The sequence below is a fragment of the Mercenaria mercenaria genome, chromosome 2 (assembly GCF_021730395.1).
Source record: "Mercenaria mercenaria strain notata chromosome 2, MADL_Memer_1, whole genome shotgun sequence".
NCBI classification, from domain to species: Eukaryota; Metazoa; Mollusca; class Bivalvia; order Venerida; family Veneridae; genus Mercenaria; species Mercenaria mercenaria.
Window position 1 is genome coordinate 28,068,572 of NC_069362.1, and position 25,416 is coordinate 28,093,987.

Genomic DNA, 25,416 nt, shown 5'->3' on the forward strand with positions numbered 1-25,416 from the left:
GTAGGAGTCTGGCTTATTTAGCGAATGTCTGTAGTCCTTAATAATTCTATATACTGAAAATGCTGGCTTCGAAAGATTTGACAGTAGTAACTGTGCTACTATAGACGGCTCCGTACTGTCCTCAATAAAGACAATACCATTTGAATGTTTTCTTGAAAACTGTAATTTCTGTAATAAATCTCTAGCCGTTGATTTATACTGACTTTTGATTTCCTTAAACTGATTGACATTTTTTTCTTGTATTTCCAACACTCTATGTGTAAGGGTAAAGTTCTTTAAACGAGGTAGACTCTTGTAAAAAAGAAGCCTTACAATACTTCGACTGGTGAAGAACTGTTTAGCTAAGCTTACAGCAGCAGTTTTGCTTTCCGACTGACCTGAGGTGTCCTCAGTTAGTAAAATGACCTCTCTACTTGCGTCTGTACAAGCTAAAGAAATAAGGGTACATTAAAAGTAATGTATCAAACAAATTAGTCTGGCTCCCTTGCTGCATGGTTAATCTTTTAAATACCAAAAACCTTTTATAAGTACATTTTAAGCCTCTAAATATCACTTTTATGTTCGAAGCCATGGGCAATGAAAATGTTAATACAGAAACAACCTGCTGGAGTTACCACCACTATTAATGAAAACAATTTATATGTGAGAAATATGACAGAACAAACATAGGAACGGGATCCAGTCTACAAATAAATGAATTGATAAAGTTTTATAATTTTCTTACAAAATCCTTTGAATATGTAATTTATAACGTAGAGGTTAAAGGTGTTTTTTTTATGAAAAGCTTATATAGCTTGGCAGATTAAGTCATTTATTCGGGAAAATACTGCATTTGGTGATGCAAGCATGAAATTTGGCAATATGTACTCGTCTGAGCATGCTTCTTTCAAAAAACCCGTTAGCCACTTGAAAATTCAAAATGGCGGCCATTTTTCAATATGTCCACCACAGGAAGTTGATTTTTGATTTGAACAGACCTAAACCGAGTTCTTTCTTTTTTTGTCAATTTTGAAGAAAAGATATCTTTTATGATGTTTTGAGTGTGCAATACCTATTTTTGAGGCACAAAAGACTGGTTTCAAAATCCAATATGGCGTCTTTTTTTCACGATGACCGCCGTTTAATGTAAAAGAACTAATTTGCCATTAATACTGACGTTCCTAGGTAAATTAATTTTAATGTTATAGTCGAATAACATAATTAGAGTGTTGAAGGGCAGTTTTTGTCTCGCCTGCGACTTTAGGAACTGACGGCGGGCTAAGGCGTAGCTTTTCAAGCGGGATGCAGATGACGACGTCGGGAATGGCGTCAACGTTAAGTTTATATGTCAAATCTTTTTCTCAGAAACTACTCTTTTTATTGGGTTGAAACTTCACACATGCCTTTGTGGTGATTAGGCGCTGTACCAGGCCAAGTTCCATAACTCTGACTTGGATTTTAACAAAATTATTTCCCTTTGTTAACTTAGAATTTTCAATGTTAAGTCTTCGTATTGAGTCTTTTCCCAGAAACTACTATGTTTATTGGGTTAAAACTTAACAAATGCCTTCATGGTCATTAGGCACTATACCAACCCAAGTTCCATAACTCTGACATGAATGTTAACAAAATTATTCCCCTTTTAAAATCAGACATGGTAACGTTTAGTTTTTGTGTCTCTACATGGACTATTATTTAATCATGTCTCTTTATGGCCGTCACTGCTTGATTAGAACTTGTGGTCCAACTTTATATAACACAGACATTTTTAAAATTAAAGTGCATGTAACAATCCACGTAGACGCATCAATTTTGATAAACAGAAGACCTGCTTTGTGTCATAGGTGAAGCAATGCAGATCTATTGTACTTGTTTCCTGTGGAAGGCATGTCTCAAGACTTTATATTTTTGCCAACGGGAGTTTCAAAACGATAGCATTTACACCTACACAACATTGTTTTACATGCACATTTGGTCAGTTCTTTACAGCTATCTGCAACTGATGGAATCGTTGTCCAGTGTATTTGCCAAAGGTTACCATGTTTCTCCCATCCCCGTTCAGCAGAATTTCGACTTCCATTTGGCAAAAACATGCCTGTCTCCATATGCAACCAGCTTGGTATGGAGCATGCTTTATGTGATTGGCAAGGGCTGCTTAAGTTGGGGGAAGAGCATCATATGACCTCAGTTTTTGGGCAAACATGTCCAGTCTGACGTCATAAATATCTGCTATAGAACTTGACCTGTCATACATAAAGATGACAAGCTTTTGACGAACCCCTTGTCCTCATTAGATATCACTAGCCGATATACACCTAGGTTCTTAAAGACATCTGTCCCTTCTGGACAAACATTGCCAAACAGTCTTTTTACCTTTTCCCCAGAAACCTGACACTACATCACAACCTGTTAACGCATAACTGACCAAATGTGCATGTAAAAACAGAATGTTGTGTTAGGTGTAAATATAATCATTTGGACTCCCGTGTACAGGTCTACACAGCTGCAAATGTAACAACTAATTGGCCAGAATACAAAGTCTTGAGACATGCCTTCCAGAGGAAACAATTACAGTAAATCTGCATTGTTTCACCTATAATACAAAGTAGGTATTTTGTTTATCAAAACTGATGTGTCTACATGTATTGCTACATACACTTTAATTTAAAAATATCTGCATTATTTAAAGTTTGACCACAAGTTCCAATCAATCAGTGACGGCCATAAAGGGATAAAATTAGAAAATATTCCATGATGATGTAGAGACACGAACACTTAACGTTGAAATTTCTAATTTAAAAAGAGGGATAATTTTGTTAAAATTTTTGTCAGAACAGGAACTTGGCTTTGTACAGTGCCTAATGACCATGAAGGCAAGTGTAAACTTTCAACACAATAAAAGTAGTAGTTTCTGAGAAAAAAACATAATACGAAGAATTAACGTTGAAAATTCTAAGTTAGAAAGGGGGATAATTTTGTTCAAATGTATGTCAGAGTTAAGGAACTTGTCTCGGTACAGCGGCAAATGATTAAAAAGACATGTGTGAAGTTTCAATCCAGTAAACAGAGTAGTGTCTGAGAAAAAGGCTTGACATATAAACTTAACGTTGACGCCATTCCCTCCGTCGTCATCGCCGTCGCCGCCGGAAAAGCTACGCCTTAGTCCGCCGTAAGTTCTAAAACTTGCAGGCGGGACAAACACTGTCCTTCAACACCCTAAATATGTTATTTTTCCGTAACATTAAAACTGATTAAACTATGAACGTCATTGTTAGTGGCAAATTAGTACCGTTTACATGAAACGGCGGCTATCTTAAAAAAAAGACGCCATATTGGATTTTGAAACCAGTCTTTTGTGTATCAAAAATAGGTTTTGCACGCTCTAAGCATCTTAACAGATAGTTTTTCTTAAAATTGACAAAAATAAACTCTGTATAGGTCTGTTCAAGTTAAAAAAAAAACAACTTCCTGTAGCGGCCATATTGACAAAATGGCCGCCATTTTGAATTTTCAAGTGGCTAACGGGCTTTTTGAAAAAAGAACGCTCTGACAAGTACAGATGCCAAGTTTTATGCTTACATCACCAATTGCAGTATTGTTTCAGTAATCTGCCAAGCTATTATCATTTTAAGCTCATGTGATGTTTTGAAGAAAAATGATGAGTTACTGTCCACACTTGATAGGCGTCGGCGTGGGCGTTGCCTGGTTAAGTTTTATGTTTAGGTCAGCTTTTCTCCTAAACTATCAATGCTATTGCTTTAACACCTGCAAAACCTATTTACCATCAATAGTTGACTTTGTACAGCAAGAAACATAACTCCATTCTGCTTTTTGCAAGAATTATGGCCCCCTTTTGGATTTAGATAATATCAGATTTCTTGGTTTAGTAATAGAAAGAGCATTGAAACTCAAGGGTAAACGATTTGTACGAGGGGGCGTAGTCCCCGAGTAAAAATTGATTACCCGAGAGTTTTAATGTTCTTTCTGTTTTGTATCATAGCCATCCATACATGGTAGTTGTAGGCGTTCCACATTGCCATATACAGCAGTTCAAGTGAGTACTTAAAATCCTTGCTTTACAAATGTGTAAAGCCCAGGTAAAATAAACCAATGCGAGAGCAGAAAATCAATAAAATACACTTCGCTGTCTACTGTTCCAGACACACTGGCATACTCTCCTATCCAACAGTGCGGTAACTAGAGTGTGGGTATTAAATACCTGCACACTTTTAGTTACCGCACCCTGTACTCAGTGTATACGATTTACCTGCACCAAATTTGTGAAGAAAAAACACCGAGCTATGATACAAGTTTTATGTTTAGGTCAAGGTTTCTCCTAAAGTATCAAAGCTATTGCTTTAACACTTGCAACACTTGTTCACCATTAATAGCGGACTCTGTACAGCAAGAAACATAACTCCATCCAGCTTTTTGCAAGAACTATGGCCCCTTTTGGACTTAGAAAGTCATATTTCTTAGTTAAATTTTGTGTTTAGGTCAGCTTTTCTTCTAAACTATCAAAGCAACTGCTTTGAAACTTGCAACACTTGTTCACCATTCTAGCATAAAACTGCTGTTCTTGTCACTTTTCGGAGGTGTTTTAACAGGAGAGAAAACGTGTGTTAACAGAGAGATTCTCGCGCTCGCGTGCTGTTATAACACCTTTTTATATATGCGCGTTCCGTGGCAAAGCGTAAACGTCATTCGGCCCCAAAATGGATAATTCAAAACGAAATGACGTCAAGTAAAAAGACAACTCAGACATTAAATGACGTTGAGTGACATTATATTAATTTATCAGTTTTTACGGTTTTTGTGCTAGAACCGCGTTAGCGTATGTTCATTTCGTGTTATAACATTTGCAAAAGAAGTCCATACAAAAATCCTAACCAGTAGAGATAGGTCAAAATACACATCATAATTGGATGTAACATGCATATTGTACCACAGAAAAGTGGTCTTGATTTTTCCCTACGACCAGTAATAAAAAGTTACAATATAAGCTATTTATAGTAACAACAAAGGGGAGTAATTCTAGGTTCTTGCACATGACACTCCGTCTCATGATGGTAAAAAATTGTGCCAAGGTACATCAAAATCCCTCAATGCATGAAAAAGAAATGCTCGGACAAAGTCAGTCTTGTATCTGAACTTTGACCTCTAAGTGTGACCTGGACCTTAGACCTAGGGTCCCGGTTCTTGCGCATGACATTCCGTCACATGGTTGTGAACATTTGTGCCAAGTTACATCAAAATCTCTCCATGCATGAAGAAGAAATGCTCCGGACAAAGTCATTATTGAATTTAACCTTTGACCTCCAAGCGTGACCTTGACCTCTAAGATAGGAACCTGCGGTTTGCACATGACATTCCGTCTCACCGAGGTTAACATTCATGCCAAACATAAACGAGATGGCTTCATGCATGTCAAAGTTACGGTACGGACAAACAAATCCAAACAGACAGACGGACGCACACACGCACATACACCGAACAGCTATTTGGACAACTATGTCTTCGCTTCCGCAAGCGGGCTCGACAAAAATGAATATCCATGTTAAGAACATCTTTCATTTAATCACTGTGACGCAAGTTTTTGTTACTTTTGTCCACTGAATAGTTTTTTGTATCAACACCGCTCTATACACTGATTATTTCTCTACATGTTCACATTTTTATTAAAACTATCTTTTATTATTTTCTATTCGTCTCAACACAATCAAATGATTTATGATAAAAAATGTATTAACTCATAGGCAGCGACAAAAAACACGCATTGGCCTTATTTGATAACTAACAAAAGTTAGTCAGAAAAAAAAATAGTAAAAAGCTTATCTTTCCAAATTAATCGAACTATTCAGATTGTCGTCAAATTGATGAATTTAAAAACAGATTTTTTTTAAATGTTCGGTTTTGGAAAATATTCATTCATAACAGTGAACTGTAAACCTGAAATGTATTTACTTTGTTGTAAAACAGAATTAGCAATTTTCGTTAGATATCCTATCAGAAATATATCTGAGCTGCCCAGAAAAGACAGAAACAAAGAAGAAAAAATATAAAAAAGAAATAATGACGGACAGTAAAAGAGACACACAGAGAGTATGTGTTGGAATGTGCGCGCGCCTCTCTCTCTCTCTCTCTCTTCAACTTTCTCAAATACCTTTCAAAATCTATTAATATATTATGTGATACTTGTTACGCATGACTGTTATCTCAAACAAAAAAGCGATATTCTTCAGACTATCATATATTATTTAAAACACCGCTAACTCTCTTGCGTCAGCTGTTATCTCTTGCGTTAGCTGCTATCTCTTTCAACAAGAGAAATTTCTCTGTATCTGCAAGTGCTCATACTAGTTAATGACGTAGATAACAGTGCTACGCATATATTTTCCAAATGGCCTTATGCGGATAGCCCTTATAATTGCAGGTTTAATGCTATCTCTTGGCATTGAAGAGATATATCTTTATTCGTAAATAGCAAGTCGACACTCTATTTTCTTCTAGACTGAAATAATTTCGTTTTATTAGCTCTCGACTGTGATGAATCTTATTTATCTTAATTAATTAGAATTAAAATCCCCGGACTCATCCCGAGGAAACGTACGTATCTTAAAACTATTATCATGAAACCAAATAAAACAAGGCAGTCTGAATTACAGCTAAATCCCCCGCCACTGCTATGGATAGTGAAAGGGTAAACCTTTGATTTTAGCTGTGACCTTGACCTTGAACTGACATGGCTGACTCATGAATTCTGCACAACGTCTTGATGAGGTGATCATTTGACCCAAGTTTTATAAAATTCCTTCAAGAGGTTTAGGAGATATGGACCGGACACGATTTTGTTACGGACGGAAGGACGATATTTCTCTTTGTTTTTATGTGATATAGAGCGGACACAAAATGGCAGGCTCAAACATTTGACCTTGAGTTGTGACCTTGACCTTGAACCGACAAGGCTGACTCATGGGTTCTGCACATCGTCTTGATGAGGTGATCATTTGACCCAAGTTTCATGAAAATCCTTCAAGGGGTTTAGGAGATATGGACCGGACACGATTTAAGGACGGACGCAGACCATTCCTATAATCCCTCCGCCACGGGGGGATTAATAAAAAGTAATAAAAACAGATTTTTGTTGGGGTTGGAGGATAAGGCTGGGTGTGAGTAATACCATCGGACAATATCTGGAAACAAGTTTCTTGAGGGGTGAAGTGATGTCATACTGAGAGTCAATATCAGAAACACAAGAAACGAAAATATAATCTTGCTGAAGTGATGTGGCGGGCAGTAGTGGGGTGGTGATGTCTTAGGAAGAAGGTCTACTAAGTTACAATATTGAAAAACATAGGAAGAGGAAAAAGTGGAAAATTAAAGGTCGCCCAACACGACATAAATGGAAATGTTGCAGACTCGGTTTTTAACTGAGCCTGTTTATAGACGGTAGTCGAAATGCAAGCTACCGTGAACGCTCTCTAGCCCCGGAGTGTACAGAACTCAACATTCACACATAAGAGACACCACATATGTTTTCAAACCGAAAGTAAATATACATGAATATTGGTGAAGGGTGTGGGGTGCTTGGGGTAATGAGTTTCTGAGATGTGGTGGGGGTGTCTGGATGCAAAGGAACTTCTAGAAACTTGAATATTTTTGGTGTGTTTAAGGGATTCACCTGGCGGGGATAACATTCATTTGAACTGTCACGTGACTTTTGTAACTTGTAGCTTTTGTAACAGTGTTGTTACATTTTCTGTTCCTATTTACATTTAGATTAGCTTAAGCCGGTGCTAGAAGGTGTGGGCAGTGGTGTTATATATGCTGCTAGGATTCCATTACTGCTCTTGAACAGAACAGATTCAATCAAACCGAGTCTGCAATTTTCGCTGTTTGCCTTGTTCTCGGTGCTTCCGAGGGATCTACCTTTCAGATTTTAAGCTATCCAGTGGTGGATTTGCCACAGGCCTTTCCAACGCGGTGCTCAGTTGTGTTCTTATGAATGTTTGTTTTGTCCTTGTGCCTTTATCTGTACTTTATATGTGCATGTGTTTGTCTTCAAGCGCGTATATATGTCCACGTGTTTTATTAGTGCACGTTTGCGTGCTGATGGTTGCATCTTTGGGATGCTGCGTTTTTGTAATGTTGTTTTCCATGATGCATATTGTTTCATGTCTTTTTCTTTATCTACGGCGGACTCTTTTACTACTGAAGTAACAACGACAGACCTAACGGTTAAATGTAGAAACGAAACCTCTGATCCGGCTGCTTCTACAAAGCTGTACACTTATGTTTTTCTATTCTGGCCGCATTCTCTTTTTTAGAATCTTTTATTTAATAAACTGTTTTTAATTTTTTAAATTGTGCTTTATGGTTTTTTTTTATGAAATGCATTTACATTATGATTAGCTCTTGTTTTAGAATAGATACTGAACAATGGAATACAAAGCTATGTTACTCAAATGCAAGAGACACCTTTGATGACAACGGTTTCCAAAAGTTGTCTGAAAGCTGAATCATTATATAAATTTCTACCGCGTTAACTTATGGGTGTTTGTTATATTTACATTCGTGAATGGTATTAGATAAATGAACCAGTTCTTAATACACAACAGTTCACGAAACTGATGTAACAAAATAGCTCAAAATTTGCATACGATAAAAATGTTTGGATCAGTAAATGTCCAACAAGGGAACATATTAACCTGAGAAATATATTGATATGAATATAAATAATCATAGACGTAGGTTCAGATTACAGTTCAGCTGAAACACCTTTAAGTGTACAGAATAAAACCGTATGACATTTTTTGTCATTTTCCCGTAGCAACTTACCGCTTATACTAGCATAATAAGAAGTAACATCGCATTCAACTGAAAATCTTGTTTACAAATAAAATAGGAGTTAGCAGTTACGGATATCATTCAGTTAATTTTAAAATTGTACTTTAGATGAAACTGTAATATATATATAAATATACTTTTCTCTCAAACATATTGATTTCGGTGTTCAATTTAACATTTTCTTTTAATTTTTCTTTTCAAGAGGTTTCTATTGCTGATTATCAACTTCATTCTACAGAACTAAAGTTATCGTGCAGTATTTGACAATTTTCATTTCAAATATGCGATAGTTTGTTATATATTTGCTACCTTGCATCCTAAATGCATTGCTGTTATGGTTGAGAATCATTTATATTTCATTTTTACACGTCTAAGTGAATTCGAAGATTTAGCTTCGTAATGTGTTTCTAATTGTTGTGTCAAATTTTGTCGTTTGTAATTGTCGTTTTACCACTAGTAAGTTCATTACAGATTGCTAGACAAAAATGCATTAAGAAAATCGACTTGGTCTACAATTGGAGCACCATTCAAATGACAGTGACGGTTTTTCCTTGATTTATCTTTACTTTTCGCGTTTTTTGTTCTGTTTCACGTCTCACCGACGGAGGGGCCTCTGTGATTCAGGTCGCTGACTTCAACTCACTTGTCCCTCATCAATCTGGGTTCGAGCTTTACTTTGGTCTTTGAATTCTTCATGTAAGGAAGCCATCCAGCTGGCTTACGGAAGGTTGGTGGTTCTAGTAAGATGCCCGCCCGTGTTGAAATAATGCACGGAGGGGCATCTAGGGTCTTCTTCCATCATCATAGCTGGAAAGTCGCCATAAGACCTATAATTGTGTCGTTGCGACGCTTAACCCAACAAAACAAAACGTCTCACCGACACAAGTATTGGTCATATGACGACTTTTGAGCTTTGATGGTGGAGGAAGACCCCATGTGCTCCTCCGTGCATTATTTCATCAAGGGCGGGCACCTGGATAAAATCACCAACCTTTCGTTAGCCATCTGCATTGCATCTTGTCATGAAGAATTCAACGCCCCGAGTGACGCACGAGCCCATACCGATGAAGGGCAAGCGATCTGAAGTCAGCGACCTTAACCACACGGTCACGAAGCCCCTAACCCCGCCCATATTCAGTATTACCTTTTACATTGTATCATAAATTCTTGGTGTTTTTATCGACGTTATTTACATGCTTTGTGTTAACTTTATTATTCAACATGTACGTCATGCTACATATGCTGTTAGGATTATAAAATACAACACATATTCTTTAGATTAGTAGTATGGTAACTCACAATGCAAGAAAACTTGATTTATTGTTGTTTTACTTCATTGGGTATTTTGACTATATGTCATGTTCACTGACATGTTAGTTGAGGTGTGCCAGGATAGTTCAACTTTCGTTTATTATAGCATCTGCTTCCTATATGTTATCTATCAATACTTAACATCTGAATATTTTGACAAAAGTTTAAAATTTGCTTAAAGCCAATGGTACAATTCATCTTAATAAAGCTTGTTTCTTTATATTACTATTAATTTTTGTTGAGGATTCGTTCATCAATTCGCCTTATATCATAATTTATTTTATTGGTCCGTTTGATTGACAGCATTCTTCAGCACAAAACCGATTGTTTCCGAAAATATCAAATAGATTTCGAACAATGAGTCTGATTGAAGTTCAACCAAGCCATCCCATCGAAAAGGTTTTAACAAAGCTCTGCTCTAACGAGCTAAAAGTATCAATAAAAAATTGAATCTCTACAGGCCCGCATAAAGCACCAAAAATTAAGTTTGGTGTGTCTGGTTTTACTCTCAGCTTGCTTGCATACCTATATCTAACGGCTAAGTCACAGTAGCTTGTTAATGAATCCGTGTTGAATATTTATGACTTTCAATTAGTTTAGCTAAATAACAAATTCGAAAATTTGATGAACATTTACGGAAGCGTTTTGTCATTATATTAAACATTTTATTTGCTACTGGTCGATTTAACGTCCGTTTTCATAGAGAACAGTCTTTGTGTGTTCACTTCTTTGTAGCCTAGAGTATTATATGAACATATTTTAATGCCTAAATGCGTCTATTAAAATATGTAAAGCTAACACGGTCTTCGATTTATGTTCAATATTCTGTTTAGAACTTGGCATTTATCTGCAAAACTAATACGTCTTCCGAAGACACCTTATCTAGCCTTGCTTTAACAATACATTTGAATATAGACAGTAGTTATTGCCTTCAGGTCATCGTCAGTCCTATATACATCACAACGAATCTAGCATTACAGGAGTTAGACTTTGTGACGCTGTCATGTGTATTCAAATTTCTGATATAATGTCATTCCATACAGATTCATTAGATGCGATAATATGTACGTTTAAATATCACGTTTTATCGAAACACATTTTTAGTATATTCTAACAAGACCCGATTATTTTTCCCGTGTAACAAAGAAGAAACAGTGAATTATCGCTTTTAAATAAGTGAATGGATGTCTTTACATACATTGTTATCTGTGATGTCCTATATGTGGTTTATGTTCTTTTGTTAATTTAAAGAAAAATACATCTTCAAAGATGAGCCATGTCTGCATGACCCACATTCAGTGATGGGCTTTGCCAATTTGTATTTTGATATTATATCTTAGTAATATTGTAACATATTGTCAGCGATATCGTACATTCCATACATGTAGTAGTAAACAACTTCCAATATTTTCCCCACATACTTTGAATATAACATAATTATGTTATACTATTATCACACTGGATAACCAGTTATCCTGACGCCCACTGGATATGTAACCCAGCTGGAAATGTAACCTAGCTGTAAACCGGTAGGTAACGTTTTTCATTTATTTCTATTTAAACGAAGCCAATTCTTGCAAATCAACTTGACAGTTTTGTCAAGGATTGACTGTGGCTTACATTTACAATGTCTGGGCCAAATACGATCGTTACGTTTTGAGATATTCGCTAACAATTTCTTCAGTTTGAAAAAATCGAGCAAAAATCAAAAGTTATGGCGTAAAAATTATTTCTTAACATGGCAGCAACATGTAGCTTTAATCAACATATAACAAGGTAGATCGGAACTCTTCTTTGCTTGTTTACGATCTTACACAGTCAGCTATCAAATAAAACCGCATAAAAATAAAAGTTCTACCATACGACACTTTATATTTGAAATTTTGTCTATGCATGTAGGAATTGCCAGTCTGATACAAAATACTTATTTATAGCTCTGTATTAAAGATCTTTTTTGTTATACTTACATTGTAGGTGGTCATTAATGAATGGGCCTCACTAATACTTGAATCATCGGTAACACATGTTTCCAGTTTAAAAATCAATACTTAAAAATCAGTCCATGTATGTAGAATCAGAGCCCGGACAAGACACTGCGGGCGGGCTGACGGATGGACGGACGGACGAAAGGAACAAAGAAATTTTTAGACCCTAAACCAAAAGGAAAATGATAATGAAATCAACCAGAATTACTCGACAAGGCAATAAGGACCATAAATAAGTATATACAAACTGTTTACTGACTGCAAGTATACACATTTTACACAAATGAAAGACGAAAAAATCGCAAAAACACAGACAGACTAAACAGATACAAAATATACATACAGAAGAGACACTACATGGCATATAACATGTCTACAAGACAGTTTTTTACTTTTATACGGCTGTATTCTCGATAGTTGACAGCTGACTTCAACGACTGCCTATTTCAAATACAGTCTTTTTTCTCGACCATGCCTATTTAACGATTAATATACTTTTTCAAGAATAACGTAGAACCCGAAAACTTCACACAGGTGTTCCGAAAGGACACATCTGTTAAACCAGATGATAAAAGTTTTCACAGGTTGTTCATAAACAAAACAATTTGCGCAAAACTTTGAAGAAATTTTTAGCGAATATCTCAAAACATAACGATCGTTTTTGGCCCAGAAATTGTAAATGAAAGCCATGGTGATCCCTTGACCAAACTGTCAAGTTGATTTGCAAGAATTGGCTTCGTTTAAATAGAAATCAATGAAAAACTTTACCTACCGATTAACAACTGGGTTACATTTCCAGCTGGGTTACATTTCCAGCGGGCGTCAGGATAGCCGGTTATCCAGTGTGATTATGATGTTACCATATGATATAGTAAATGATCCGTTAAAATTGTATGAACAAAAGTTTTATAAAAAAAAAAAAAGTTATTTCAGTAACATAATTCCAATATCGTAATAAACACCAAAGCTGTTAGTTAAAGGCAAAGAAAATCTCCTATATAAGTGACCCCCCCCCCCCCCCCCAAATACCAGACTTTTTAATCCCCAATATACAAGATCCCGTCTGGTCCAGTCTGATAAGGGTCAATAAAACCCCTGTAGACTTGACATGTAGCCTAATTATTGTCAGAGAATCATAAATTTTATTGCCTACAGATAAATTGGTTATTTCCTGTGTTTTGCATTTTATTGATTGGAATGCTGTTTTTATTTTGTTTTTTTTTTTAGAATGTACACAAAATTAATTTAATTGATGTTGAGTAATGTCCCGACCAATTAAATAATAACTCTTATAGCGGAGCAATTCTCACTCCTTAACAATTAAATAATTAATTAAAATTTAATAAAAGAAATTAAAAGTTTGTTTATTCAATGATTATGATCTTTTTATCGGAAGTAACAAAATAAAACCAGAAAAAGAAATGATAATTGCTGGATTTTATTAGAAATTAAAGAAGCGTTCAGTTGCATTTTTAATAGATAAAATGGAATATGGACAGAAAGATGTTTTATATTAAAAATGCATAATTCCCCTTGTGTTGTCTAAATAACGACTCTTTTATGTATAATAAAATCCAGCAATGAAGAGATATCATTATTCAAAATACACATATAATTTATTATTTCTAAAAGTTATATGCCTGAATGCATTTTTTATATTTTTGATTAAAAAAAAACAAACAAAAAAAAACACAGCAATGATGAAATGTAAATGTTAAAAAGCTTGAATATTAAAAATATGAAAAAACATTTTTGTATCTTATCACTTTGTTTATTTAGCCCTAATTCAATCAAGCTTTCTAAACTCGTTATAAAGGTGAGAACTGATTTGCTCTGAAGGTGAGAAATATCACCTGTAATTTATGGACTGCACAGTAGCTATACAGTAGCTTATTATAATAAACAGAAGCAAGTCTATCAATGGTCCAGTCTTGTGTATTGGCCCTTACCACCAATACGCAGACCTTATCATTCCCATAGGCCACATACCTGGCATACCAGAATCAGTGTCTTTAAGCAGAATCAGACAATATTCATTAACATGACAGCTATGATTAGTTTGAACCATGTAAAAATGTTACCAATGATATATTATTGAAAAATAGGGATTCTCTGACGCAGCGCAAGTAGTAGAACGGAGTTGTAAAAGGATGAATGTATTTCAAAGACCCAGCTCTTGTACCTCCGCATGCATATGCAAAACATCGAGCGCCAATTAAACAACAAACTCAGCACTTGAACGGCCGTACCCGTACAGTAGTCTACTGAGGAATCATAATGACCCATCAACTACAAAGGTATTAACACCAACTTAAAACTAATGAACACGTTTCTTCTATAGCATATCAAACAACGTTAATCAAAAACAGCGTAATTAAATTCTATTTATTTGTTAAATAACACAAACACTATCCAATTGACTAAGCTGATATTTGAAATGTTATTATTTACTTCATTTATGCGACGAAACTAGCGCCCTTGAAATGAAAGTAACAATTTCTTTAGTGATATTTTATTTATCTTAATTTTCTCGTCAAACAAAGACATGTAATTAAGAATGATAAGATATCCTGTGCACCAGAAAAGGTTTTCACTTTGATCATAATGTTAGGTAAGCGCTAAATTCCGTATTTCATCAGTAAAGCAAGTTAACTATATCAAGTTGAAATCAAAGCGAGTGTCTGTTTGAAAACTGGAAATAAATACTCGTTTTACCAACATCAAAGCTATTTCCTAGCTTTTTATTTTTTTGATTAAATATTATTCACTCTACCAACTGTAAAACGTTAACATCTGTTAATGTGTTTGTAGTCGTTCTTTTGCTTCAAACCTCAAAACCAAAGTTTCATCATACACTGAACATATTGGAAGGAGTAGGAGAATAGTGTACGTTAAAATTTGCACTTTTGTTAACCAGTAACAATTGCAACTCTAACTTATAACATTTTATATATAACATTCTATTTATTTTATCTTTCTAAACTACAGAACTCGACAAAATGTTACTTAGACATCAGCTGTTTGTCTTAAAACATTTTCATCTTTTATTACTTTTATTAGAAAGGAACAACAAACTTTTCTTGACTATAACATATTTCCAAAATAACATTTCTTGTCTGTTGCAAATACATTTTAAAAAACGATGTCTTACAAAAATACAGATTCAATAAAAACGAGTTTGACAATAAAAGGAGTGTGTTCACTCGTGGACAAAATATAATAGGTAAGGGTAGATTTCTCGGAAGCACAGAGCACCAAAAACACATCCCAAGAGCCGCGCATTTACATAGTAGGCCCAAAACAAAAAGAAGCTGTAATGGAAAAATATTTCAGACGGGTTGCTTCAAACATCCAACAAGTACAGATTAATATAAGCTAAATATTGATAAAGGGGAAGGAAATGGCAAGGGGCGAAACGGAGCCGGGGGTGGGGGAGGAACCCGAAGAGGAAAGCCGAACAAGGACGAACACACAAGGGAACGCCATGTTCCTCAAAAACAGCCGCATCACAACGCAAATCACAACGCAAACCACAACAGCGCAGACACCCTTGCACCAAAGACAAACACACAACGACGACCAACCGAACAACACAGAGAAACGAACAAGAAACACCCAAGAAAACAGCACGGCATCGTTGTAGATTCACAAACTTACAAACGCACCCACACAAGTAGGGAAAAACAATCAAGTACCGTCCCGGGATTCGGCTGCCAAAACAAAGCGGAGCAACGAAAACTTACTAAAAGGAAAGGGGGAGGGGATGCAAAAAGAAGCGTAAATGCTAGGGAAAGGGAGGGCAAAATGGGGACTGGGGCGGAGTTAAAAACGCCCACAACAAACAAGAAAACATACGCAACACACAATACAAGACAGACAAAACAGCCTGTTGAAAATAGGGACATTCAGTAACCTAAATAAAGCTAACTTGGGGTTTAAACGCGTTAAGGGCATGCCAACCTCGAACTTACCCTATTTTCAACAAGTTAAACAACACAATTTATATAAAATCCCCGCTGAGAAAGGCTCTAACATCAGTGCAAAAGTAACAGATAAATAAAGCAAAACATAAAATTAAGGTAAATTTAAGGTACAATTACATTGTCTGAATCCAGAGCAACAAGAGCCTAACTTTTAAGGTCACAACAAAGACAACTGTAAGACAAAAATCAACTCCCAGTTGTATGTAGGATTTAGGAGAAAAGCATCATGGAGTCCTACACTTTATTAGTCATCGCACCATCAAACAGGAAAGCGTAGCAATTAACTTTAGAGAGGTCAATCACTAAACATGAACTGTGCTTCACGATTTTCGCATCGTATCCTCTTTTGATAGATTTTTTAACCCATTTGACAAAAATTTGATTAAAATAAAGGGTATGTTTAATTTTCCGAATTTTATAAACTACATCTCCATAGTATTCCGGGTGTGTAAGTCCAAGTTTAAAAAGTGTTTTAAGGGGCGTATTGTATTTTTCTAATAGTTCAGACGATCTGTAGTACAATTTACTAAAAGCTTTCCGTAGCTTATGATAACGGTAACCCTGTTGTAACAATTTCTTGGTGATATAAAGATTTCTATCATTAAAATCATCTATTTTGAGCAAGCTCTTGCACAACGAATAAGCTGTGGAATATAGACAACGTATAATGTTGCTCGGGGGAAATTGCATTTATTAAAAACAATAAGTTTTTTTTTGTAAACTTTTTTATAATCTGTGGATAAATGGTGTTGCAAAAAGAACAATTCGACAGACAACTTAAAAACAGAAGGTACAAAACGTAAGAAGTTTAACGTACGCAACCTCAAAAGAAGCACTCTTGGGTTGGAACAAAAATAATGGTAACCAAACTCATGACAGTATACATTTGTCGTCTCCGCTCTGTCTTTAATTGCTCAAAACAAGTAAGGACATTTTCAAATCGATTCAAAGTACTAAGGAAATAGACAGAAAGTTTAATGAAAGTGATTTAGTATTTGATCAAATTCTAAATAAAGTGATCTTGCACTGATTCTGCTATTAATGTTCGAATAAAGGTATAATTTACATTGCATTTTAGCTGCATTTCTTTTTTCAAATATACTCTTTAATGCATAATCAAAGTAGAATTATGCACAATTTTCTATAATAAATCTAGAAGAAATAGAGGTGTGTGTAAAAAGGGTGGAGGAATTAATAGCTTTTTAACCAAACTTTTCCTGTTTCCTTTACGAAATAATAACTTTCCAAATATGACTTTTCTAAAAAAGACCTGCACCAATTAGTTTGATTTTTTTTATTTCTAAAGCATCAGCTTCAAATATTTATGCGGCATTATCATTAATTTAACACATTTAAATGCATAGCAATCGTAAATTGCTTTTAAAAAACAGTCGCCAAAACACACAGTAAGATAGGTATAACGCCACTTTAAGACCCAAACAATATCTAGGTTTTTGCTTTATAATTCGTAAACGGTTGCTAGTTCGTTCTTTACAACTTGCTTCGTATTCTTCTGTTCTTATATAAATATGTTTATTTCAAATTGTAGTATTACCTGATCTTTTTCCTAGTAGCTCTTCGTAATATCTGAATTTCTGTCCAAAAATATATTTAATAGAAAATATGTAATTTGTTGTTATTTAGTATTGACGTCATATCCTATCTTGGCATTAATGCTATGTGTATTAGTTAAAATTTTAACTACGCATGGTGATTCAATACAGTTACTGAAAGCTAAACTTTATATATTAATGGTCATGAAGATAAAACCACTAATAGGTATATGAATTATACCAAGACACAACGATTAAATAGCAAGCGTAAATTAAATGCATACTAGATTTTCTAAGAATAAATAAAGAATAAACATTTTATCAAAAGACGAGATACGATCTGATTATTTCTATATTATATCCAGTAAGTAACTGAATTCTAGTCCACTGGCATAAATAAGTACATGTATTTTCATTTTCGAATAACACATCATGTATTTCAAATTGCAGTTTACTACTGATTAATGATTACTGTTCCAGAAAAGCGAATTCATAGAAGCATAAAGTAGAAAAGTTCAGAAGACTGTCGGAACTAAGAATATTACCAGTTCTTGTTGTGTTTGTTAAGCTATGCGACACATTAGTTTGCTATCAAATGTTGTTAATCTTCAACGCATAATACATGGCCTTGTAATAAAATATTTAAAAGAATCCTTTGGAAGCATAGAATGCAACCAGGCAGAATAATAGCAGACTCGGTTTGACAGAGTCTGTTCATGAGAGGCAATGGAATGTGCTAAACCTCTCACACCCCCTAGCACCGGCTTAAGCGGAACTCTATTACACATCGATTGAATGGACTCCATGATCCAAAAGGGCCAGAAAATATAACAACACTGAAACATATTTAAGTCTACTGAAAGGTCAAAAGTTGTTTAAATTTAAAGTATCTTCTCTACGTTGTCGGCCTGCAGTATGGTTGAAACATTTGAATTAAACTGAAAAAAGGTCGATCCGATACCAGTACAAAGTTGAGCTAAAAACCTTCAAGCGGTTCTTGATAATTTTTTTTATCTCGGACAGCTTCTTTAAGGGTTAAGCGGAAAAATTAACTTAAACAGTGACAGTTTCAGGATGCCATAGAACTTGTTCGATAAATATGAACTCAGAACATCATGAGCAGAAGTCATCGAATAATTATTTAGCTCTGGCAGCGAAAAACGAGATGATAAGAACAATTTGAACAAATTGCAAGGATGTTACAACCAAAGTTTCAAGTAGTTGATGAGAAGAAACTGTTTTGAGTTTTCTTTTTCTAATAGGTCTGCGGTCCTGAAAAGGGATCAAGCATAAAACATTTGAAAAAAAACAACATTTGACATATTTGAAAGGGGTCTTTAATTTCCAATATGAAATTGAAGGTTAAAAAGTAGTTCGATACTTAGTTTATCTATTTATAAAACTTGTTATAAAACGCTAACAGGCTTTTCATTATGTACAATGGATTCCTTAATGCCAACAACTTTGAAATCGAAGCAGTAATTACGTCTATTGATTAAGTGTCCACTTCCAATTAGTCTGAAATAGAAAACCAAAGGATTCGCTTTTCATTAATGCTTTCATTAAATGAGGCCTGTTTTCACTGGACCTGTAGTTCTACGTAAACAAGCTTTAAATATTTGATCAAGTGATTTGTTTGACTTCACTATGACAATTCGTGAGCTTTGCTAATGAATTGAATTTGGATTTATACGCATGTAAGGATGGGTTTGAAACTGGTCAAAGATATTTCACATTCAATTGTTAAGGTAACATGGGGAAGTCTTTACTTACCATATAGTAATTCAGTAATGGAAAAACTAACTTCAATTTATGGAATTCTGTCTGAGCGTTTAGTACTAGCTTCGTGTGTTTGTTATATTTTTACTCTCACTTGTTTCATAAATATTTACAAAAATCAATTAAGTGTTATTTTTCTGCACATTTAACAAGAGTAATATCTGTTTTCAGATTGCAGACAGAAGAGTCGAAAAATAATTGAAAACATACAAGCATACAAGAGATAGATTGTTCAAAAGCTAATCATGGATCACAAACTGGTATTGATATACATATTGTTTCTTCGACTTGAATACATATATTGCGCTAATATTACACAAGTCGAAACTTTATACGATAACTTATTCCAGAAATACAACAGGAAACTTTTTCCATTGATAAACCATAATGATACTGTAAACGTAAGTTTTACAGTAGGAATTGTGAGTATCAATAATTTTGATGAACTTTCTGGGGAAATCGAGCTTACAATGTTGTTCTATATGCGATGGGTTGATGAAAGGCTGACATGGACACCGTCCGATTTCGATGGTAAGTCAACACTGCTAGTTCCCCCGGAAGATGTTTGGTGTCCACAGCTCTACCTGCTACAGTCGTTTGACAGAATTCAGGATATAAGTAATGTGTCAATAATGGTTCGATTATCCTCTAGTGGCCTAGTAATATGGAACTCGGGAAGCGTATTAAAAGTTGTATGTTCAGTGGACGTAACATATTTTCCTTTCGATACCCAGACTTGTGAAATAACTGTTTCTGGGTGGGCGTACACAGCAGACGAAGTAATGTACTACACCACATCTAGCACGGTGTTTCAGGATTATCTCAGTTCAAACAGTCAATGGATGCTTGAGTCTGCAACAGTCATAAATTATACAGATATTAGACGAACATTCCCTCCATCGATAAACATTGCACTAAATTTGAAAAGAAGAAGTGATTTCTTTGTGGTCTACATTATCTTTCCAATGGTTTTCCTTGGCTCCATAAATAACCTCGTGTTCGTTATGCCTGCAAGTTCTGGAGAGAGAACATCAGTAGCTATTACTACATTTCTGTCTTTTATCGTCTTTATGCAAATGATTAATGACACTGTTCCTGAAAGTTCTGACCCTATGGCTTATATTTATTATTATATATTGTTCCTGCTGGTATACAGTTCAGCCATTCTGTTTTTGTGTATAGTTTCATTACGCATTCATGACAAGGAAGATCCAGTTCCGTCAGTTGTGATAAAGCTAGTATTCCTGCTTCGCTTTTTGTGTTTTAAACGGAAAAGAAAATCAAGCGTCATGCCTGAAAGGAAATTTTCTAACGTTTCAATACAAGCTGAAGTCAAAAACAACAACTTCAATGAAAACATGGAAAATTATAAGGAAGACGACAGTCCTACAGTCACGTGGAAAATAGTGGGAAAAACTTTCGATAAGTACTGCTTTACTGCATTGTTTATAGCATTTCTGGTGATGACAACTCAAACGTTCACAAAATTATACACTAATCAGGGCTTCTAACTTGAAGCAAAATTTAAGTATGTATTTGTTCAAGTAAAAGAAAATGAGGAAAATCAAAAAGAATAAAAAAATTACATTGTTGATGACATGAACAAACTATATTCAAAAGGCTTCTACTGAAATATTAGAAATACTTTATAAAGTATTCTAGCCTTCCCTCAATATTCTTAACCCTGTGCTTTATGGAATTTTCTTAAACACTTTCAGAGCCATACGTCTAGGATTTTAATGCATTTTTAATGAATTCAGAGTAGTGCAATTTGTAAGGTAAATCGGCAAATATATTGTCTTCGGTCATCTAAGAATGTTAAACAATATTATTACAATAGTATAGCAAAATGAAAGACATGTATGCTTTAAGGAACTGTCTTATGTAAAGACCTTCTTTCAAACGTTTGTACAACGCATGTTTACTATTTGTTGACATAATACGCATACATTTATTCAGTGCTGCGAACAACTTTAAAGTATTCCTAGCACAGCACATTTATGAAGTGTTATCAAATTGAATACAGAAGAGTCTCGCAGAAATACAAATATTCCATGAACAACAGATCTCAACATAGAACATATGAAAGTTCCAAATTTATCAGTGTAGAGATGGATTGAAATATGATAAATCAATGAAAACAGCATTACAAGATTGAAATAAAAATTGATTTTGTATTCATTCCATCTACGTAGGGATTCTAAAGGCTTTTCGTAAATATATTTGTTTTCATTGAGTGATAATAATTACACATTGTATTCATTAAAACTACATTATTAGAATTAATTGCAATAGAAACAGTTTAAAACACTACTGATCCGGCTTTTAAAGTGATTATAAAGAAGAACAGAACAGACATTTTATTAAAACAGATTTCGTCGTTACACAGATAACAAACAGAGGATGAACGACAGTATCAACTATCGAACAGAGAAAGTTTAATAGGCATAGCAGGTTTGGAATATCAGGCTAGATTTGTTATAACAGCATGTGTCGTATTTTTTACATAGTATACCTTTGGTTAAAATACCTTTTAATGTGTTTCTCCCTTCGGTTTTCATTACATGGACTCTTAAATTAAAATGGAAAATCGTCTTCTGAATCAAACAAAAACAATAAAAAGTATCTTTCAGTTCTATGTATAATATTTCGTGAATAACGATCAGTCTGTATTCTAAGTAAATGCTCTTGTGTAATATATTATAACATTCAAAGAACAAAATGTTGATACATCTAAATATGATTCATAATGAAACGCTTGCTTAAAACGTTTGAAATAATAAAGTACTGCTATGTTAGGTACAGCAACATTCCATTCTTGTGTAAAGCAAGCAATGACACGTTGCTTAAAGTTCTTTGGAAATAAATGTCCTATTTTTCTTTTGATTTACATAATATGATATTACGCAAGTGTAATGATTTATTTATGACGACATATCTCCTTGTGTCAACGTAAACACCTACGCTATAAATTCAAACATATAGCCGAGCTGCGATGGCCTAACGGATAAGGCACATGTCCTGCAATCGGGAAGTCGAAGGTTCCAGTCCTGTCAGAGGCGGGTCTTGTTACTGAAGAGAGACCGGTTGGTAGGCCGCAAGCTAGTTAAATAATGATTACCGATTGTCTACCTGCCTAGTGCCTGGCATTAAAACATAGGAATCGGGAAGTAATGTTGTTCAATGTATGAACGTGTCTCATAAGCCAACTAGGCTAGCCCTTTCAGTAGGAATGACACTATAATAAACGAACACTTTACTTTACTTGTATAGCCTTTTACACAACATAAGACGAGTTTTTTCCAGCAAATTAAGATAGTCTAACGCCATATTTCAAACGAATGGAATTTTTAAACATCATCCCGCAAACCGTTTGTACAGCTTCTCCGATAATGAGATAATTAAATAGTTTGACAAACATTCTGTGGATAACCTCCCTGCTTTCAGGATTATTCAATATATAGAAACTCAACTCGTCAGACAATACTAAAGCTATTGACAGTTATGTGCAATGGCTAACTTTATAAAATACCAAGTTTGTCTAAGCAACTGGCATGATGTTTCGATGGTATTTCATTGACACTTTTTGAAAATAAAAGTAGCCGCTGGTATTTAATTTTTGCTTTTAATACCTACTTGAGTCATCTAAGGTCACCGGATCCCACTTCTTTAATTCCATAGCCGGTGTTAATAGATATATTTACCAGTATTTTTCTTTTTTAAATTCAACAGCTGAAAGGGGGTCAGCGTGACGTCATAGTAGCTAGTATTAGACAAAACAAATATGGTTTGATTTTTTTAGTTGATTTGAATGTAGCATCTATTACTTATACTTATAATGATTGGAAAGTAGTGCATATTTTACCGACATGGAGATGTTTGTGTGTGCCTCTAAAAGAAGGTTTAAGTTCGTTACATTTTGTTCACAAAACGCAAGTTTAAATTGAAAACTCACGTTGATAGCAGCTTTATATACATATTCTGTTGCAGTTAACTGTTGTTTTGTTAGTTGTTTGCATCACTTATAGCGCACGACTCTATAATCACTGTCGTCAAACGTTCTTAATGCCATGTTTGTGCAATAACAAATCGTCAAGTGAATAACTAAATAAAATATGCCGTGTCGTTTAGGACATATAAATCAAGATACAGCATTTTCAGAAATGTGATATTGGGATGTTTAATGGTGTTTGTCCATTTGTCATCGTAATTGTTCAGTTCTAAACGGTTAAATGATACAGTTGATCCAACAGTTAAGGTCTTGATTTAATATATACACATTCTTGAAAATCACTTAGGTGTGAAACCGGTCGAATGAATAACTCTATTTATCTATTTATTTTGTGATCAATTACAAAGAAATGAAATACACGATAGTATAGAGACACCCACTATATATATACATGTTTGCTTTAATCATTCTTGGTTTTTTTGACAGGCGATCTCTCAAGACAGATAAATTACACTATTTATAGTTAAATGAGTAGAGAAAATAGTTGTCTTTATAAGCGTATTTAAAATAAGTGGCCATATTCGGAGGTGATCTTTATAACAAGTTGGATTGTTAATGTTAAGGAGCTTTGGTTGCTCCTTTGGTATTCGATACTAAATTATGTTTTAGAAGTGGAAGTTAGTTAAAAGTCGTTTGTAACTTCTTAAGACACAAATAATTTCCCGAAAAAGACATAACATATAACAGAACAAGATTATGTGACAAAACTTTAACACTGCCTTAAAGTTAATTATCAAGGAATAAAAGTCACAACTGCAAAAATAAATCAACTTAAGGTGACGAAGATTTCTACTTTCACCATTCCTACAGAAATGAGAAAACATTGATGGAATCATAAAATATTCATTCCTAAATTGATAAAACACTCATGTTAATCTGTAATTTTCGGTACTTGGTGGATAAGGATTGGGTATGAGAACAAAAGACTTGTAAATTGTTAAGTACATACCAACTCAATATATTATTTGTTTATAGAAAAAAAAAGGTTTTTTACAATATCAGTAGAACAAAGATGTTGAATTGTATTGCTTGTCTAATAAAGTACCAGTTTTAAGTTTACCTTATCAAATTTACACTTAGCATCCCGTCATCTTAACATAGGGTTGAGGTCATTTTCCCATTGACAAAGTGTAGTCAAAACATTTTAGAGTGAACAAACAGGCATATATGTCATACCATAATGTATACTGTAGATTTTTGAAATGGCGCAATATGTTTTGGCAGTAATAAATGAGTCATTAGGACGTGCCAATTAAAGGATTAGGATTCAGCAGCATGTGCGATGTTGTTAAGCTGAAAGATATTAAACATGTTTAAAAAACAGACTAAAAAGATTTGAACAAGAGGTAGCAATGGGGGACTTCTTTGACAGCCATCTATCTATTAATTTCAGAGAAAGAATATTCTTGTCACTACACTAAATAAGCCAAACGAAAATTACATATATATAGACGGTTAAGTAATGAGACGTATCATTAGGAAAAGCAAACGCCAATCAAAGCTAAATGTGATTTATTTCTCAAACGCAATCTTCTTGTTTTTAGGACAATATGCATGAATTTTGCTACTTTCGATCATAGTTCGAATAGGACTGGTATGCATGTGTTCGGCCAAGCAGCCAAACTGATTCTTTTGGCTGTACGGGTACACAAAACAATAACCGCAAGACGAGAAATAGCACTTATTCTAATCCACGGCGAGACAATAATGAATTAATCCGGTTAGCAATTCTATCAATTCATATTCTCAACAAGAATGCGGAGTAACAAAGAACAGTTCTAAAACAGGTGAACGAAGGGTGAGGAAGATATAGTGCAGCCATTTGGTGACTTAATTTAATTAAATCGTGCCACTTGTGGGAAAAGCGTGTATATTCTACATATGTATAAGGAAATGAAAGGAAATTGCTGTAATATCCAAGGTTGCCGTTAGTCGGGCATTTTAAAAATAGCCGCCAAAATCCAATA

The 25,416-nt window shown here is 34.7% G+C and overlaps 1 protein-coding gene across 1 annotated transcript in view; it reads left to right on the forward strand.

The window, feature by feature from the left end:
* Positions 1–22,574, forward strand: part of LOC123562634 (neuronal acetylcholine receptor subunit alpha-6-like) — a 42,802-nt gene extending 20,228 nt beyond the window's left edge. The window contains exon 2 of the mRNA XM_053533348.1: positions 19,609–22,574. Within this exon, the coding sequence (XP_053389323.1) occupies positions 19,683–20,948 (1,266 nt within the window). The 5' untranslated portion in view covers positions 19,609–19,682 and the 3' untranslated portion in view covers positions 20,949–22,574. The remainder of the gene's footprint in view (positions 1–19,608) is intronic.
* The last annotated feature ends 2,842 nt before the right edge of the window (positions 22,575–25,416 follow it).